Here is an 18,074-nt window from a genome sequence, read left to right as displayed (position 1 = left end):
CTCAAGTGCCAATTCCTCTAGAAAAGCCTTTATTTTTCTCAATCTTCCTCTGAGTTTCCAAAACACTTCTGTTTGTACTTTTATTATAGCACTTCATTTTGCCTCGTTATAATCGTTTGTTACCCCTCCTATACTATAATCTCTTGAGAGCAAGAATCAGCTGTCATTTAGTTTTGAAACTCTTATATCAATGTTTCTCAAAATGCAGTCACTGATCACATTTATCAGAATTACCAAGGACTCCACAGATTTCTACATACCCACACCTATGAAATCCAGTTCAGGGAATCTGCATCTTAACAAGCTGCCTGGGTCATTCTTGGGCTTATAAAGTTTAAGAACCACTGTCCTACCTTATCCAGGACTTAAATACTGCTGGTAATAGGTGCTCAACAAAGGTGCACAGGTCTAACAACATACCTGGTGGCCACAGTTGGCTTGCATTTGTTCTTTTCATAGAATCACTGAATGTCAAGGTCAAAGGGCTTTATAGTTGGTATAACTGCATCATTTTTTGAATAATTAAAAGATAGAAAAAGACAGGAAAGACTAGAAAAAATATGTTTTCAAGTGAACTCTAGAAAAGAAAGACAATGAATAGACTAAGTAGGATAAGGAGGGAAAAGGATGTGAAGGTTCTTTTCTGGGCCAGAGGTGGTTAGAAACACAGCCCAGTAATTGACACTGCTTGGTCAGCTGCCGCAACTGCTATGCTTAGCAACATGTCTCCAATAATTAATTGGAGAGATGGGAGAACAAGGGATAAAGCAGAAAAATGAGAAAGGTAAAATAAACAAGAAGATAAGTTATGATTATGATCAAGAAATAAGCACCTTAAGAACAGATATAAGGAAAAAGACAAAGATAATAATGTTGACATTAGTAACAACTAACACAGACCTGACACTTCAGATGTGCCAGGGACTTTCCTACACAATATCTCTACCAACTAAGGAACTTACAAGTAGGCAGTCTAATCCCCAAATAAGGGTTACAGATGAGGAAACTAAGGTCTGGACAGGCTAACTGGCTTGCTCAAGGACACACAGCTAGGTGGTGCCAGAACCAGAACGGGGACCCACCCAGGTCTATCTGGCTCCATAGCCAGTGCTCTAGCCACTAACCCAAAGCTGTTGTAAAATATAAGCTGGCGAATGATTTTTAAAAATTACATGGGTGCAAATGAGGGAATGAGAAAGAGGGGAGTGGGTACCAAAACAGAAGAAAAAAAGCTGAGGTGAAAAACCTGACAGATGAATAAAAAGAAAGGGAATAAACAAAACCGTTCAAGGTTAATATATTTTAACATTCTATTTCTATATGTGATGCTATGTGTCTGGGCACAAAATGGAAGCAACTAGGTTAGGAAGGATTTTTTTTTTTTTTTCTTTTTTTTTTTGCGGTATGTGGGCCTCTCACTGTTGTGGCCTCTCCCGTTGCGGAGCACAGGCTCCGGATGCGCAGGCCCAGCGGCCATGGCTCACGGGCCCAGCCGCTCCGCGGCATATGGGATCCTCCCAGACCGGGGCACGAACCCGTATCCCCTGCATCGGCAGGCGGACTCTTAACCACTGCGCCACCAGGGAGGCCCTAGGAAGGATTTTTGAAAACTGTATTTCAATGCTTATTCTTGGATTGCCCTCACTGCCCATGGTGTAATTACTACAGAGAGATTGGGAGGTGACTAGATACAACTACAAACCATGTTACATTATAAAATACAGGCATCAATTTCCTCTAGCCTTCACCTCAGAAACTGGACAACTCTTAAATACAAATCATAGCACTGTAGCTCTATTTAAAACCAAATGTTCTCTCACAAGAGGTTAGTGAGAATGAGCTAATGAAACTACAGAGTTTCCTTTTGAAGGACCCCCTGCCATATAAAACTGTAAAATCTTTAGTGATAAAGTTTTATTGTATAGTGAGGAAGTTCTGAGAAGATCAAGAGAAAAAAGCCAAAGCAGCATATGAAACTCTAGGCTATCTGCCAGATTCATTACCTGTTGTTTCCTTTAAAAAAATAAATAAATGAGCAGTGATTTACCAAACAATACAAAAGACAAAAGAGGACAATAATATTTCAAAGATTTTTTTTCTCAATTTAGCATTTCCTCCTTTTCATCACCATATCCATCATCATTACTAATATACTTTCCCATTAAACAGAGAAAAACAAAAATACAAAGCACTGCTATTCTGATAACACACGGCCTTGACCAAGCATTCCACAGCTGGGTCCCTAAGGGAGTCAGGCAGCCCTGAATCCGCCCCCCTCCCTGAACCACCCCAATGACCACAAATAAAAATGACCCACCGTCTTTGGGAGCCTTGAGCCTTTTGACCCCTAGAGCTAAAGGTGTAATGAGAGGCCCTGCAGTCCCTGGAGTCAGGAACATTCCTGAGGGAACACAGCTTTCTTACACAATATGCTGCCAATACATCTCCAAAAAGTTCAAAGCACTTACAAAATTAATTTCATTTAGAGAAAAGGAAACATCCTGACTCTAACTGTATAACTAGGATCTGACAGCTTCCTCATAAATGCTGATATTGTTCTGATGTTTGCCCTCCAAGATAATGTGAAGGAGCACAAGGATCAAGTAGAAACTGGGTTATAGAATTAAGATTTTGAATAAAACATTTTCACCTCTCTATAATTCTTTTGGTCACTAAGGCTCACTGACATCTAATGACTTGCTACACAGAGTCTCATAGATAGCTCCGCTTCTTTTAAGAACCTATAGACCAAACAAGCCAACATTTAAAGAATTTAATGAATACTCCTTTTCTCTCTATTGTTCCCTAAATAAAAGCAAGGCCTTTGCCTCAATAAACTCAGCATCTTTCAGACCTGTACTCCATTCCAAGTCCCAATCTCCATGTTGAACTGAGTTAAACATTAAAAAAAATACCAAAAAAAAAACCCAAAAAAACTTTTCTTCTATGAATGAGCTTTCCAACATGCTTAATCTCCTCCAAGATATCTGCTTTCTGATGAAACCCAGGAGCCTCCAACTCTTGAGTAGAACATTCACTGTGTGGTCTTAAAAGAGGCATATGCATGGATTCCTCTTGCAATATGCACTCCAAATTTGGATAAAACTTTCTTGGAGCTATCTGACATAATGTTCTAAAAAATGATCCAAGAGATGACACATTTTAAAGCTCTATACCTCATTTACTGAAACATGTCCAAGTATAGAATTCATAGAAGAAAAAAAAATAGCATCATTTTTTTCAAAGATTTGAGAATGACATTTAGAGTTGTCCTAATAATATAACTAGCCTTTGCTGCCACCTAGAGGTAAAAACTATGTAGTGACATCAAGAGTTATCAAGAAAACCAAAATTAACTTGCAGCCATCAGTGGTGTAGAAACAATGAGAGCCCAATAACTTTCAGGCAGCTGACCCTACCAATGACCACCATTCCAAGCCATATTGTCTTCACCAACACATATCAGTATAGCTTATAAGAAACAAGCCCCATCAATATTGTGTTCCATATCAATTAGTTTACTGGACAGATTTCAGTTCTGAATAAACTGTGGTGCTCATACCACATTCCCAGACAATCTGAGTCAGTAGATTCTGAGATGGGACCTGGGCATCGCAGTGTTTTAAAAGCCCCACAGGTGGTTCTGATGAGCATCTAGGACCACTGGGCCATGAAACCCTGGCCTTCCACAGTGTTGAACCTCCCACACCCAGGCAGGTCAGAGTTCCAGGTTAGAAAAGACCTTAAAGCTTACATCTAAATGAGCTTCAACTATGGCAGTGTTTATCAAAGTATGTCAGGCTGACCACCTGCATCAGATAAACCACCCTGAGAGTTTATTAAAAATGTGGATTCCTGGGTGCATTCATAGACAAATGAATTACAGTTTCTAGAGGTAAGGCCCAGGAATCTACAATTTAAGTAGGATCCCATCATAGGTTTTTGTACACTAAATAGGACAACTAATCTAAATCCTGACAAAGTTAAAGGACATCACTGAAACCTATCTTGTAAAGGCTATTATTAATGCTGTGGTTACAAGATCATCTGACTTGAACTATGATTTCAAGTGCAGCTGCTACTTATTCATGGTTTGCACAATACGCAGATGTTCATAGAAATGTCCTGATCTGTGAAGTATTTCCTTCCTTTTTTATGCCTTAATATAACTTAGTGTTGCTTTTTTTAATTGTATACTTATTTTAGAAAATGTGGAGAACATAGAAAATATAAGAAAAATAAAAAGCACTATTACTCCATTATCCAGAGTTAATCACTGATAGCACTGGTATATTTTCTCCTAGTATTTTCTCTTCAAATATACATAGTTAAAGTATGTATATAGTTTTTTTTTTTTTTTTTTTTTTTGCTGTACGCGGGCCTCTCACTGCTGTGGCCTCTCCCGCCGCGGAGCACAGGCTCCGGACACACAGGCTCCGCGGCCATGGCTCGCGGGCCCAGCCGCTCCGCGGCATGTGGGATCCCCCGGGACCGGGGCACGAACCCGCGTCCCCTGCATCGGCAGGCGGACTCTCAACCACTGCGCCACCAGGGAAGCCCAAACATTTGATTTTTTTTTTTTTTTTTTTTTTGCAGTACGCGGGCCTCTCACTGTTGTGGCCTCTCCCATTGCGGAGCACAGGCTCCGGACGCGCAGGCTCAGCGGCCATGGCTCGCGGGCCTAGCCACTCCGCGCCATGTGGGATCCTCCCGGACCGGGGCACGAACTTGTGTCCCCTGCATTGGCAGGCAGACTTGTATATAGTTTTAAATCCTGCTTTTAACATTTCTGAATAAATATTTTCCTATATCTTGAAAAGCATAATTGTTTAAAGACAGCATGATATTTTCATGTGATTATAGTGTAATTCATTTACTCTATCCTGACTGTTAGAGCCTTAAACTGTGTCCATTTTTCATTGTTATAAATAATGCTAAAACAAAGAGCCTTGCCTACATCTCTGATTATTTCCTGGCAGGAGAATAATATCAGAGTATCAGTATCTCATTTGCTATGTTTAGGATTAAGTATAAAAAAAAAAAATGTCAGGGCTTCCCTGGTGGCACAGTGGTTGAGAGTCCGCCTGCCGATGCAGGGGATGAGGGTTTGTGCCCCGGTCCGGGAAGATCCCACATGCCGCGGAGCGGCTAGGCCCGTGAGCCATGGCCGCTGAGCCTGCACGTCCGGAGCCTGTGCTCCGCAACGGAAGAGGCCACAACAGTGAGAGGTCTGCGTAGCGCAAAAAAAAAAAAAAAAAAAAAAAAAGTCAGTAAGAACACTAAAGCCTAAAACGCTCCTAGTGCCTAGGCATAGAGAAGACTGTACCAAAAGAAACCATATTCCCCATATAGTTTATCCTTTATTGAAGGACTCATATTTTTTAGCCAATTCTGTGTAGTGTTTATTTGAAAATCTAAATATGATTGCTATAATAGTTAGGGGGGCATTTAAAATAAGTGAATGTTTACATAAAGAGACCAAGGGGCTTTACTGTACTTTATCAGTACAATAAAAATGTGGACACAAATTTCTATAGAATGAAAAACAATATAAGAAGGGTTTCCACAAGAACAGTATTAGAATCTATGATGAAAACTATAATGCATTTTTAAAAGATTTCTATTTTTGAGCTCACAGCAAGGAAAGGATGATCCAGCAAAAGAAGGGGAAATCATCATCATCATCATCATCATTGTGGATTATAATGGGAGAACTACCGTTAGCTGAGACCTTTTCCCATCTGTTTACCAACAAGTATTCTTATCCAAGAATATTTTTCCTAAATAAATGAAAATAAGAGTATATTTCTAAGCAAATATGAACTAAATCAAGTCTTTACTCTTTCACACTCTACAACCCACTTTCCCAGTCCAGATCACTCAACCTATCTGTGATTCCTCTCTCAACCCTCATAGGCTAACTGTGGACAAATATTAATACAATTCTACCTCCATAATGTGCCTCCCCCCAACCTAAGTCCTTACTATCCCCCTACTACACACACACTGTCTATAGAATCAGGTACAATTTTCCCTATCTAGCCCCAGTCTACATTCCCATTCTGCTTCTCAAATACAACCTAATTTAAAGTCATTCCATTTCTCAACTGTATCCAACTTCCTACCCCAGGGACATTGCCAAAAGTATTCCTTTACTCTGGAATGCTCTCCCATTCCTGCTGTTAAAAATCCTAATAGTCTTTGGAGGCCCAAGACAAATGTTACTTTCTCAGCGAAGCTCTCTTAGATCCCTCAGTTGAAATTAACCTTTTTCTGGCAATCTCATTACCCTTTGAGATGAATTTGGGACACTTTTCTTGTTTATCTCCCGCTACGCTATGATTGCCAAAAAGCAAGAAACATAACCTATTTATCTTTGTATCTAACATTATCTACACTTGAGGGCCTTGCACACAGCACACACTTAACTCATGTTGGCAGAATTGTTTAACTGAATTTTCTTTCTTCAACCTGACGGTCTGATGTGTCCCTAGAACCTAGCGTTTTCAAAGAAGCCAAAATCTCCAAGCTGACTCTATGTCCTGAACATGTCTGTTTCTCCACCAACTGTACCATTAACCACCTTCTGTTTTTCTGTTTAATTCAAGATCAAGGAGGTATGCAAGCAGGGAATCCCAACACGGATCCCGAAACCAAAATCTACAGGCATTGCTAAGCTTTCCCCTAAAGCTCTCCCAGGGTCTATGGATAAGACTGGCTGTGGGAAGCGACACATCATAAGGACTGTCACCTCTAATACTTTCCTCCACATGGGAGGGAAAAGGTAAGTCATGCAAATGTACTGCCTGGATACATTCACCTACAGAAATATCTGGAAAGCTGATGTTACTAGTATGGAAGGACAAAGATGAAGGGCCGTCTCTCCAGGAAATGGTGAAACAGCAAACAGACAGATGGTTCATTCACAGGTTGCTGGACCTGGTGAATATCATCCTGAAAGAGCAGGACATCTGCAATTACTTTAACTATATATGTATATGCATATACACACAATCACAGGCCCAGACACACACCCCAAATCCTCCCAACTCCTCATCCTACTTGTAATCCAACCCAAAATTGGACTATCATTAGCCTGGAATAGGACTGAATTCATTAGAACAGTTCGAAAGTCTTCTGGTGAACCCAGAAGTAATTCATTCCACAGAACTTTGCCAAGAAGATGTGGTATCAAGGATTCCTAATCGGCTTCAAGAAAGTCAGATTATTTCCATCAAAATGGCAGGACAATTAAAATCATACTTTAAGTTCTAAAAATATGATTTCTCTATGGCCAGGAGGAAAAAAACAAATGGTACTTCTTGGTTACAAGGAAGAAAGGAACAACAAAAATGAGTAACAGCTGAACACGTCCTTTGTGTGGCCTATCTGATAAATGCTGGTGTAGTGTGCACACTTGGCTGCTGGCACTTAGTCTTCCATCCCACTTTCCCTAGTAAGTTGCCCCTCCTGTATATACAGGCCATGGAATCTCATGGCTAGGCTTGTAAAGCAAACCATTTTAGATTGGTATCATTGCTTACTATAGTTATCAGGACACCTGAGAGTCAAAGATCACTAAGACTAAGATCTTTTAGGGAGATATGAATTACTGTCTTGGATGTTTAAAAAAAAAGACAATTTATCATCTCAAAGGACATTCTTTAGTCACATCTGAATCAACACTATTGAAAACTCAGTTGGTTCAAAAAAAAGCTTGGGATCAGGAGACTCAAATTCCAATTCCACTTTTTCACTCATTTGACACTGAGCTTGGAGTTCATTCGTCTAAGCCTTGAGTTTCTAGTATGTAAAACAGAAAAGCTGAATAATTCTTCAGGTCCCTCCCAGTTCTCATCATCCATGAGTACGTCAATTAGGAAAACTGAATTCAACCAGTCATCTACAAGGCAGGGCTCAGTTCCCTGGCAGTAAACTAAAGTAGTTCTTTTCTTCACACTAAAAACTCACTGAATCAAGGGAAACGTGTCTGTAATTTAGTGTGGATAGAGTAACACAATGATATTTTAAGACAAATAAGGCATTTCTGACATAGGAGACAGTTATATCTCACAAAGCTTCAGTCAGAAAAAATAAATACATTCTATGAAGAGCACGACCCAAGGTTTTCTGTGATTCGGCACTAAGAACTGGATGCATGATCCTGGAAGAAATCCTGCTGGTTAAGGACAGTGCTTTAGCTGGCTGTCCTGGGATGGAGTCAGCAGAGCAGGAGCAAAGGAACTGCCATCTTCACATTCATCCAGCCAAGCCCAATTCAATGCATTGATGTCACTATACAAATGTCCTTGGGACCCACTTCAATTTCAAGGAGGAGGAGAAGGAGCTGGAAGCCTGGGTAGCATTGAGCTATACAAGCCAAAGAGGGATGATGTGCAGTAGTCAGCAGGCAATAGCATAGGGAGAAGGTGAGGAGGTTGGGTGAATTAAAAACCTGAAGTGGAAAAGTCTAAGTTAAATGAAAGCAGTAAGAGAATGGAAGGAGTGGACTACAAAAAAAGATGATGACCCTCTGACATGAAAAAAATACAAGAGAGACAGTTCAGAAGGAAGTGCAGGGCAGTAACGGGTGGATGGTGCAGTGGGAAAACGTGTAGGGGGCTTAGGGCTATGCCTGACATTAGTAGGTAATATTCAGCGAACAGAGAATGAGTGAATGAGGGAGAGAAGGGCCATTCAGTCAAGACGTAAGTGAGAAAAGGTGCTAAGAGATCACAATGGTATATGACAGGGTCAGGAAAAGCAGATATGCTGGGTAACATTCAACACTGATAATTATGCTAATGCAAATAAAAAACACTGAACCTCCTAGGGTGGAACCCAAATAGACTGAAGAAAACCATGAAACAAAACAGGAAAAACAAGCACCAACAGTACTCCTAGAAAGACTCAATACCCTGGGAATGTTTTACCTTGAAGATGAACACAAAATATATTTTACGTTAGAGATTTCAGAATTGTTTTCTGCTATGTTAAGAGACTCCCTAAAGTACATTTTCATGCCAAGCTGGCATAAGTTCAAGAGCAAGCAAGATAAGAAAGACAAGATATTGTACAAATAACTAAAAAAAGGATAGGAAAATAGCTACACTTCTATGGCAAGCAGCAGAAACCTATCTTTAAATGGTAACACAGTTCTAATCCCATTGAGACAAAAGTCTTTAAAATAACACAATCTATCCTAACAAAAACTATGCTTATTTTAAAGCAATATGTAGTGCAATAAAAATGCATAAACAACTTAGACCTGGGATAAGTTCAACAAAATGGTGTTTGACCTATAAAACAACCAAAATATAAAGAATTCTGCCTCCTGAGCATAATCCTGTTTCTGCAGAAATGTGATTCCTCCAAAGATAAAAATAAAAGAAGCTATCCTAATAATTCTATAGTGATTTTATTAAGTTAAATTTTTAAAAGGAAGCAGATAAAAATCCAAGTGAACAAAAACACATTCAAATTGTAACAAGAATTTTAATTTTTGTATGATTTCGTATGCTGGAGTCTTTCCTCAGCTGTTCATCTTTTTAGCTTCAATGATTTCTGAACTAATCTCCTTGCAACATTTTAGAATAAAGTATCTGATTGTAACAGGAAAGTGACTGATCTCACACATAACTGATAATTCTGGACTGAGTAATGGAGTAACTGATGTAATGGAGTAATTCTCTCTGGGACGGTTTCAAATTCCTGCTTTTGAGGACATGTGACATAACTCTTGGGGTCTGACACTGAGTCTGGGGCAGGGGTTTATAAATGTAAAGACCCCACAGGCCAAATTCAGCCCACTGTCTTTTTGTATGTCCTGCAAGTTAAGAATAGTTTTTACATCTTTAAATAGAAAAAAAAATCAAAAGATGAATATTTTGTGAGATGTGAAAATTACATGAAATTCAAACTCCATTGTCTATAGATAAAGTTTTATTGGAACACAGCCACATTCATTTGTTTACATATTTATTATCTCATCATTTCTTATGCTACAATAGCAGAGTTGAGTAGCTGTGACACTGGCCAACAAAGCCTAAAATATTTACTACCTGGCCTTTTACAAAAAAAGTTTCCTGACCTCTGGTCTAGTGTGAACTAGACTAACAAGGAGCTCAAGAGCTTAAGAAGAGCTTAATCAACTAATTTTTAAAAGCAATGCTAGCAATTTAAGAATGCAATTAAGAATTCTATGAAAGCTGATGAAAATGGGGAAACTATATTTCAAGCTGTTTGTGAGATATTTAGTAAAATGTATACTTCTATGAAAGCCCTAAAGTGTTCAACTAAAGAACATCAGATGAGAAAGGATTTGTGCCACAAAATAATGTAATGTGTTAATGTTGAATCTAAGGGGGAAATGGAACTATTTCTAGGCCTTCCAAATTCCTGGTATTTTCTAAGACAGCAGAGCTACTGTACATGCTATTTAGAGAAAGATGTATAAATTTGTACCTTTAAACGTTCATAATTGTTGTCAAGAACCACTTGGTTAATCATTTGCAAGAATTATAGAAATTGTATACAGTAAAGTAAAACTTGGTCTTTGTTACACAGTCTTCAAGTACAGAACAAAAATGTTGCACCTATCCCTCTCCTCTTTCCTTCCTCTCACCTTTTAAAATTTATCCTACCTGTTTTTTGCCCTTAAGCATCTGTGTTAAAAGAACATCATTTGCATTTTGATTGAACCACATCAATGTATAAATCCCATAGACAGATTATGTTTTTCCCTCTAACTCCATTACAGTGTCTAAAAGAGAGCCAAGCATGAGAGTTCAATAAATGATTTTGAAAACAACATGCTCTGAAGTTGATCCTCTGTTGTATGTTATTAACATCTACTGTAAATATTCCAAGTCTGAATTTTATATGTAGAAGCAATGCTTTACAACATCTACTATTCATGGCTGCCTATAGATGTGAGAAAAGGAAACTCTGGTGTGAAAAAAGGAAAAAAAAACCCACACTTAAGTTATTCAGGTTTAAAAAATCCAAGGTGTTCCCCAACTTCACCGTTTCCAGAAGGAATTCAGCATAGATAAAGCAATGTGATTTTTAAGGATAAAATATTACAACAAAAATATTTACAATGCTTACACCAGCAATCTCAAACAAAATTAACAATCACACTGATTCTAGGTGACAAAAGCTGTTACCAGTAGGAATTGTCAGCTCATTTACAAAGCAAAAGTCTGCTGTCCTTTCAAATATATAATTTCAAAACTAAACCCAAATATGGTTAGAATAAAATGATAGTAGACACAGTTATAAAACACAGACTTCTAATGTATTTTTAGAAAGAGAAAAGCAACATCTGCCAAGTCCGTCAAAAGCCTAAGCAGGATTTTGACAACTCTTCCAGTGGACCAAGTTTCTTTAGACGCAGAAGTCCTATGTTAAAGTCTCCAAGATGTGGCTGTGAAATAATAACAATTAATTACTTAATGAACAAATCCTTAATGAGTGCCTTCTAAGTACCCAGATACTACTATAGGCCCTAAGGATACAGCAAAGAACAAGATAAACAAATCTCTGCTCACATGGTGCTTACATACTAGTGTGGGGAGATTGTAATAATTTAATAAGGAAAATAATAGTTGGTGATAAGTGCTCTGATGAGAATTACTGCAACATGATAATGCAAGTAGATAGCTACTCTACACTTGCTGAACAGGAACTGAGGTGTGTTTGAACTTAGGTCTTAATGTCAAGAAAAGGCCAACCATTCAAAATTCAGAAGGACAGCCCAGAAAGGAAAAGGAACAGCTATTGCAAAGGGCTAAGACAGAATGAGCTTGGCCTGTTGAGGCACCCAATGAAGGCTGGTGTGGCTGGTACAGCATAAACTAGAGGGGAGTCAGTAAGTTCCAGCAGATACCAGCCATGGTAAGCAATCTAGGTTTTATTCTGTGTGTTGGAGGGAAGCCAGTGACAGGTTTAAGCAGGAATGTGATCTGATCAATCAATTTGTCTGCTGACTGAAGCAGAGGGACAAGATGGAAATTGGGAGCCCTGTTAGAAGTTTACCACAGAGGTTTAGCCAAGTGAGGATGGCAGCATGTACTCTGATGGCATAAACAAAAAAACAAACAAACAAAAAAAAAAAAAAAGGAAGAAAGACTCAGGATATGTTTTGGAGGCAGAGACAAGACTTGATAGATCAGATGTAAAGGATGAAGGAAGTAAATAAATGAATAAATCAGAACATGCTTAGGCCTTTGTGAAATTGGGCAGTTGGTGATTTAATTTACTGAGATAGGGAAGTCTGGAGAAAAAGCAGATTTGGCGAAAAATTCAGGAGTTGGGCCTCATTTACGTTTGACATTCTCATCAAATAAGTATAGACATCAAGAAGACAGCCAGGTATGTGAGCCTTGAGCTCTAGGACCAAGTATGAGTTCCTGGGAAGAGATTGTTCTCAAAGTCCAATGGTACAACCTGCTTATTTGTATCTCAGAGTAATCAGCATTCTTTAGAAGAGTACACTTTGGGAGTCTAAGAGTTAATAGACAATTGGATAACAATGATGTATCTAAACAAAAGGTTTACAAACTATGGGCCTCTTTAAACTGATAAAGGATTATTATTTTAGAGATGAGATTCTTATCATTGATAATTAGAATAATTAACTTTGAGAAATTTAAGTACACAGACCGGTTTCTGACTGCCTGTCTATGAATCTCAGCCTCTCTACTTACCAACTGAATAACACTGGGCAAATCACTAAACTACCTGGTGCCTCAATTTCCTCATCTAAAAAATGGAGATACCTGTACCTACATCATGGTATACTTATAAAGATTAAATGAACCAGTACATGTAAAGCAATCAAAAAAGTATCTGGCACAGAGTGACCACTTAACAAATGCAAATTAGTATTGTTACCTGCAATTTCCGGGCACTGCACACAGAAGTGTCTTCACACTTCAGTTTTCTAGTTAGATGCTTGGTAAGAGATGGCATCAAAGATTCAGAATAGGGCTTCCCTGGTGGCGCAGTGGTTGAGAGTCCGCCTGCCGATGCAGGGGACACGGGTTCGTGCCCCGGTCCGGGAGGATCCCACATGCCACGGAGCGGCTGGGCCCGTGAGCCATGGCCGCTGAGCCTGCGCGTCCGGAGCCTGTGCTCCGCAACGGGGGAGGCCACAACAGTGAGAGGCCCGCGTACCGCAAAAAAAAAAAAAAAAAAAAAAAAAAAAAAAAATTCAGAATAAGCTAGGGGAGCATATGAAAAACCCTCCTCAAAAGAAGTGGAGGCAAAGAGTTTTGCAGATTGCTAAAAACATCCTCTTTAAAAGTAAGCTATAGGGACTTCCCTGGTGGCGCAGTGTTTAAGAATCCGCCTGACAATGCAGGGGACACGGGAAGATCCCACATGCCGCGGAGCAACTAAGCCCGTGCGCCGCAACTACTGAGCCTGTGTTCTAGAGCCTGTGCTCTAGAGCTCACGCTCTAAAGCCCGCAAGCCACAACTACTGAAGCCCGTGTGCCTGGAGCCCGTGCTCCGCAGCAAGAGAAGCCACCATAATGAGAAGCCTGCGCACAGCAATGAAGAGTAGCCCCTACTCACTGCAACCATGTGCAGCAACGAAGACCCAACGCAGCCAAAAATAAATAAATTTATATATAAAAAAAGTAAGCTATATATGTGCCGGTAATTCCTAAATTCGTTATCTCCAGCTCCAAGCCTGGAGCTCCAGACTCATATACCCAGCTGCCTACTGGACACTGGACTTGGTAATTTAATAGGCATATTATTGGAATAAAAAGGGAAAACAATGGGTGTTCTCTTTAGTAAGTGAATGACCAACTGACCACTTCCAACAGCAGAAGCTCTCGGCTCTGCTCCGTAAGTCACGAAAACCATGACGTGAATAAACATTCTGCTTCACACTGAGAAAGTGCCCAGTTTGGTCAATACATGAAATCTCAGGCATTGCACCTGGTGCATTAGCACTAATGTTTTGCAGTTATGATTCCACTGCATGTATTGTTTACTACCATACATGCCGTATTATATATTATTATCACATAATTTCTTAAGGTAGGCAGGGGATAAGGAAATAAGTGAAATGAAGTGAAACGAAATATTAGATATCATTAGATGATTCCTAGGCTCTGTTGCTGAGGCGTACTGTGCTGTACACACCTAAGCAGAGGCAATTCTCAGTTGTCTTACCCTGGGCCATGACTCCAATCACCACCAATGATGACACCAACAGGGTGACCAGACATCTCAAGTGGACTGCCCCAGCAAAATTCTAAGAGCATGGCCTTCCGCTCTCAAAAGTGTCTAGACTGTATGAGAAATTATATATCTACCTGTGTATACTATCACCAAAAGTCCTGTAAAATGCATTCACTCATTCAGTTAATATCTACCAAACACCAACTAAGTGCCAGGTACCATGTTGGGCTCCAGTACAATGCAGGATTCTAATACAGGCATACCTCGGAGATACTTAGGTTCGGTTCCAGACACAATAAAGTGAGTATCACAATAAAGCAAGTCATGAATTTTTTGGTTTACCAGTGCATATAAAAGTTATGTTTCACTATACTGTATTAATTGTGCAATAGCATTACATATAAAAGGAGTACATACCTTACTTAAAAAATAATTTATTGCTAAAAAATGCTAACCAATGCAGAGTCACAACAAACCTTCAATTGTTTAAGAAAAATGTAGTATCTGCGAAGCACAATAAAGTGAAGTGCAATAAAATAAGGAATGCCTGTAGAAAAATGACAGGTTTTGAAAAGCCATAAGATGTATGCAAAAAGGGTCATACGTAGATCGAGAGCTTTAGTAAGGGTATCTAAGTTACACACCTCATCTAAGAAGTCATGAAAACTGCAAAAACATAGTTCAATTCCTTGATAATAGATAGACAGCTGGATAAATATCATACACAGTGTGTGTCAGTGTTTGGGCATCCGTGTGTTTGTACAGTTTGCTCTTAGAAAACATGCACAAGAATTCATAACCACAGATGTTAAGCCTTTGTTGTAGATAGATGTAGACTGTTGAATAAATGACTAAATGCTCCATCACCTCGCCACCATAAGCACGAACTGGAAACAGGTGATAAGGAAAGATGTTTACTTTTACAGGCAAGTAGTGTAACACACGACAGGAGTAAAGGCATTACTACAACTATCTTTCCTTTCTCTGAGTTAAGGCACTATTTCTCCTCTGACTTTCAAAACAATATATAATTCCACATATTTTAGGCTGATCTTTCTCTATTAACATAGGTAGGATCAGAAAACCTGAATTGGTGCAGCTGTGATTTCTTCTGAATTAGAAACATTATTAAGATTATTTAAACAAATCACTGGTAAATAATCAATCAAGCAGATCTCAAGGAAGCTTATACACTCACCTATCTTCAAAGCAGTTAACAAAGCAAAAGCCCTTGATAAATTTAATGTTAGCAATTTTCAAAGCTCAATCTTACAGCTAGAAGGAACCTAAGAAGTGGGGTGATCCAAGGGACTCCAACATATCTTGATGGGAATCCTGGCAATTTAGATGAAAGAGGCTGTAGCACTTTACAGTTCTAACTAGATTCAACGTTTAAAACTCTTGGTTGGTAAAACCCTTAAAAAGATGATCTCTAAGGATCCCTCACTTCACAGACTATGACACTGAGGACCAGAGAAGCCACACAGTAATAGTGGGAAAAGTGTGACTTTGAAAGTCAGGTGCTCGACTAACCTCTTCCCTTGCTGTGTGTTCCTAAGAACAATTAACTTTTCTGCTTCTCATTTAAACATGAAGGTAATACTTACTTTTTAGGCATGTTATGAAGATTAAATTAAAACGCTTACCCTTTAAGAATGTTATGAAGATTAAAGGAATTCATATTTATGAAAATATCTGGCACATAGTAGATATTCAATACATGTTAATTTCTTTGTTTTCAAAGGGTGACTAACTTGAGAGACACATAGCTGGTGAGGGCAAGAAACAGGACTAGAACCAAGAATTAAGATCCCCTTCACCACTCCAAAAAATTTTGACTGTTTCTTAATTGGCATTTATCCTTGAATCATACCATAAAATATAGTTTTTAACACCTCAGTTATGGGGGGGCAGGAGCTATTAAAGGAAACGTGAAATACCACAGCCTGCAAAAAAAAGGTATTTGTGCCTTCAAGCACAAGCATACATTTGCTAAAAACAAAGCCTCAAAAGAGTCAGGAAGTTTAATCAATGAAATATTATACTGGCAACCTTTTGAAAAATGCCATCTGCTCTGTTTGTATCTGAAGCCTGCCCTTCTGGAAACAATGTTGTAGTACAGCATTGAAACATTGTTCGTTGTTTTCATATGGCTATTTCTCAACTCACATTTCAATATTAATGATTGCAGCAAATATGTATCAACTGTCAATCATGTGCAGGGTCCTGTGGACTCTACAGACATGAATCAGCCTTTGGTTTTACCGTAAAAAAATCTTAGAATCTAGTAAAGAAGAGAGGCAGACTCTGAAGAATGATTTAAAAAAAACAATTGTATATTAAGCCATGAGACTTGAAAAGTTCAATGCCAGCCTGTGGTGAGTAGTTATTTAACACTATCTACTCAAGGATAAAATATTCACTGCATTGGCAGTAGGTACACGTAGCATAATAAACATTGTCTGAACTGTGTTAACTGAATTCTACTCTCGTTTCTGACACCAACTAGCTATGTGAACTTGTCATGTTATTTGATATCTTTAGGTTTCATGTTCCCATCTGTCAAATGGGTGAGTCCAAGCGGATCTCCAAGTCTCCTTCAGGCTCTAAAAGTCCAAACGATATGATGATGATATGATGCTGCTGCTGCTAACGATAGCAAGAAAAACTAAAGCTTTTATTTACTGCTCACATATTATGTACCAAGCACTGTGCTAAAGTGCATCATCTGTATTATCTTCATGACAATCTTATGAAATTGGCATTATTACGCTTATTTTACAGATGAGGAAAAGGAGGCTAAACAGTATTAAAAGGCTGGAGTCGCGATTTGAACAGAAGCAGTCTGAACCTAACCCAGGAGTTAACCCTTAACCGCTAAGCCCAAACTCCCTGTCTCCGCGAAAACTGTCTTATCTGTTAAGAAATAAGGACAAACAAAAAACAGCTTGGAAAAGGGTCCTTCCTGACTAGAGGGAAAGTATGAATTACTGTCACACTTGTCTGTTTCACGTGTTAGTATATCTCTTGCTTCACTTGCTCCGCGACGCTCGCGTGCACCCCACGGCGGTGTGCACCACCGCGGGGCAGAGCGCGGCGACCGCCAGAGGCAGCGCCGGCCCGGGCTGAGGCGCACGGAAGGCTGTGGGGTCGGGGAGGTCCCGCAGGAGCGCGGGCAGAGTGGGTACCTGGGCTGCTGGCTGCTCCTGACGGCTGGGTCTTCCACCACTCGTCTCCAAGATCGTCTGCCATCTTCACGCGGGACTCGACGTGGCCCGACCACCAGTGAGGAGCGGGCGCTGGCCGGGACTCGCGCTACTTCAGAGCCGGGCTGCCGGCGTCGCAGCACGCTCAGCCTCTCCTCAGACACTGTCGCCTCCGCCCCGCGGCGATGACGTCACAACCTCCGCCTCGCCACCCCGGCAGCTGCGTTTAACTGTTCGCAGTTTCTACACCAGTGAGGACGGGCAGGATCAGTCTGGAGACTTAAAGTAAACCCCCACAAAAGCCGAAAGAAAGGAAGACACGTAAGCAGAAAAAGTGTATCATTTTTTTAAGTGCTGCCTTTAAAACTTTTTGTTTAGGTTTTATTTTTGCCGAATAGATATTGTCGAAAGTGGGAGACGGAACGCTAAGACAGTTTTCCTCTGTTCAAAGGCCTTGAGTCGCGGGAGAAGACCATAGCACGTGGGTGTGTTTTCGTCTGTGTGTTAGTGTTTGGGCGTCGGTGTGTTTTTACAGTTTGCTCTTTAAAAAAACGTACACAAACCATGACCATGAATTTTGTACCTTTCTTGTAGATGAGGGTACTGCTCTTTTTATACGATATGAGGAAAGCAAATGTTGACTGGTCCAGAAGGGCTTGCCAACGGACA

At 39.8% G+C, this 18,074-nt stretch overlaps 2 protein-coding genes across 3 annotated transcripts in view; one reads left to right on the top strand and one right to left on the bottom strand.

Annotated features, from left to right (window-relative positions):
- Positions 1 to 6,741, top strand: part of LOC132490362 (filamin A-interacting protein 1-like) — a 142,778-nt gene extending 136,037 nt beyond the window's left edge. Inside the window, exon 5 of the mRNA XM_060098679.1 lies at positions 6,609 to 6,741. Within this exon, the coding sequence (XP_059954662.1) occupies positions 6,609 to 6,741 (133 nt within the window). The remainder of the gene's footprint in view (positions 1 to 6,608) is intronic.
- The window catches only part of CMSS1 (cms1 ribosomal small subunit homolog), a 391,750-nt gene extending 374,193 nt beyond the window's left edge, over positions 1 to 17,557 (bottom strand). For both annotated transcript variants that reach the window (XM_060098676.1, XM_060098677.1), the window contains exon 1: positions 17,388 to 17,557. In XM_060098676.1, coding sequence (XP_059954659.1) covers positions 17,388 to 17,451 — 64 coding nt within the window. In that variant the 5' untranslated portion in view covers positions 17,452 to 17,557. The remainder of the gene's footprint in view (positions 1 to 17,387) is intronic.
- Between the last annotated feature and the right edge of the window lie 517 nt (positions 17,558 to 18,074).

The sequence above is a fragment of the Mesoplodon densirostris genome, chromosome 5, assembly GCF_025265405.1.
Source record: "Mesoplodon densirostris isolate mMesDen1 chromosome 5, mMesDen1 primary haplotype, whole genome shotgun sequence".
Lineage (NCBI taxonomy): Eukaryota > Metazoa > Chordata > Mammalia > Artiodactyla > Ziphiidae > Mesoplodon > Mesoplodon densirostris.
The sequence above is the reverse complement of the archived record's forward strand: the minus strand, read 5'-3'. Positions and strand labels throughout refer to the sequence as shown.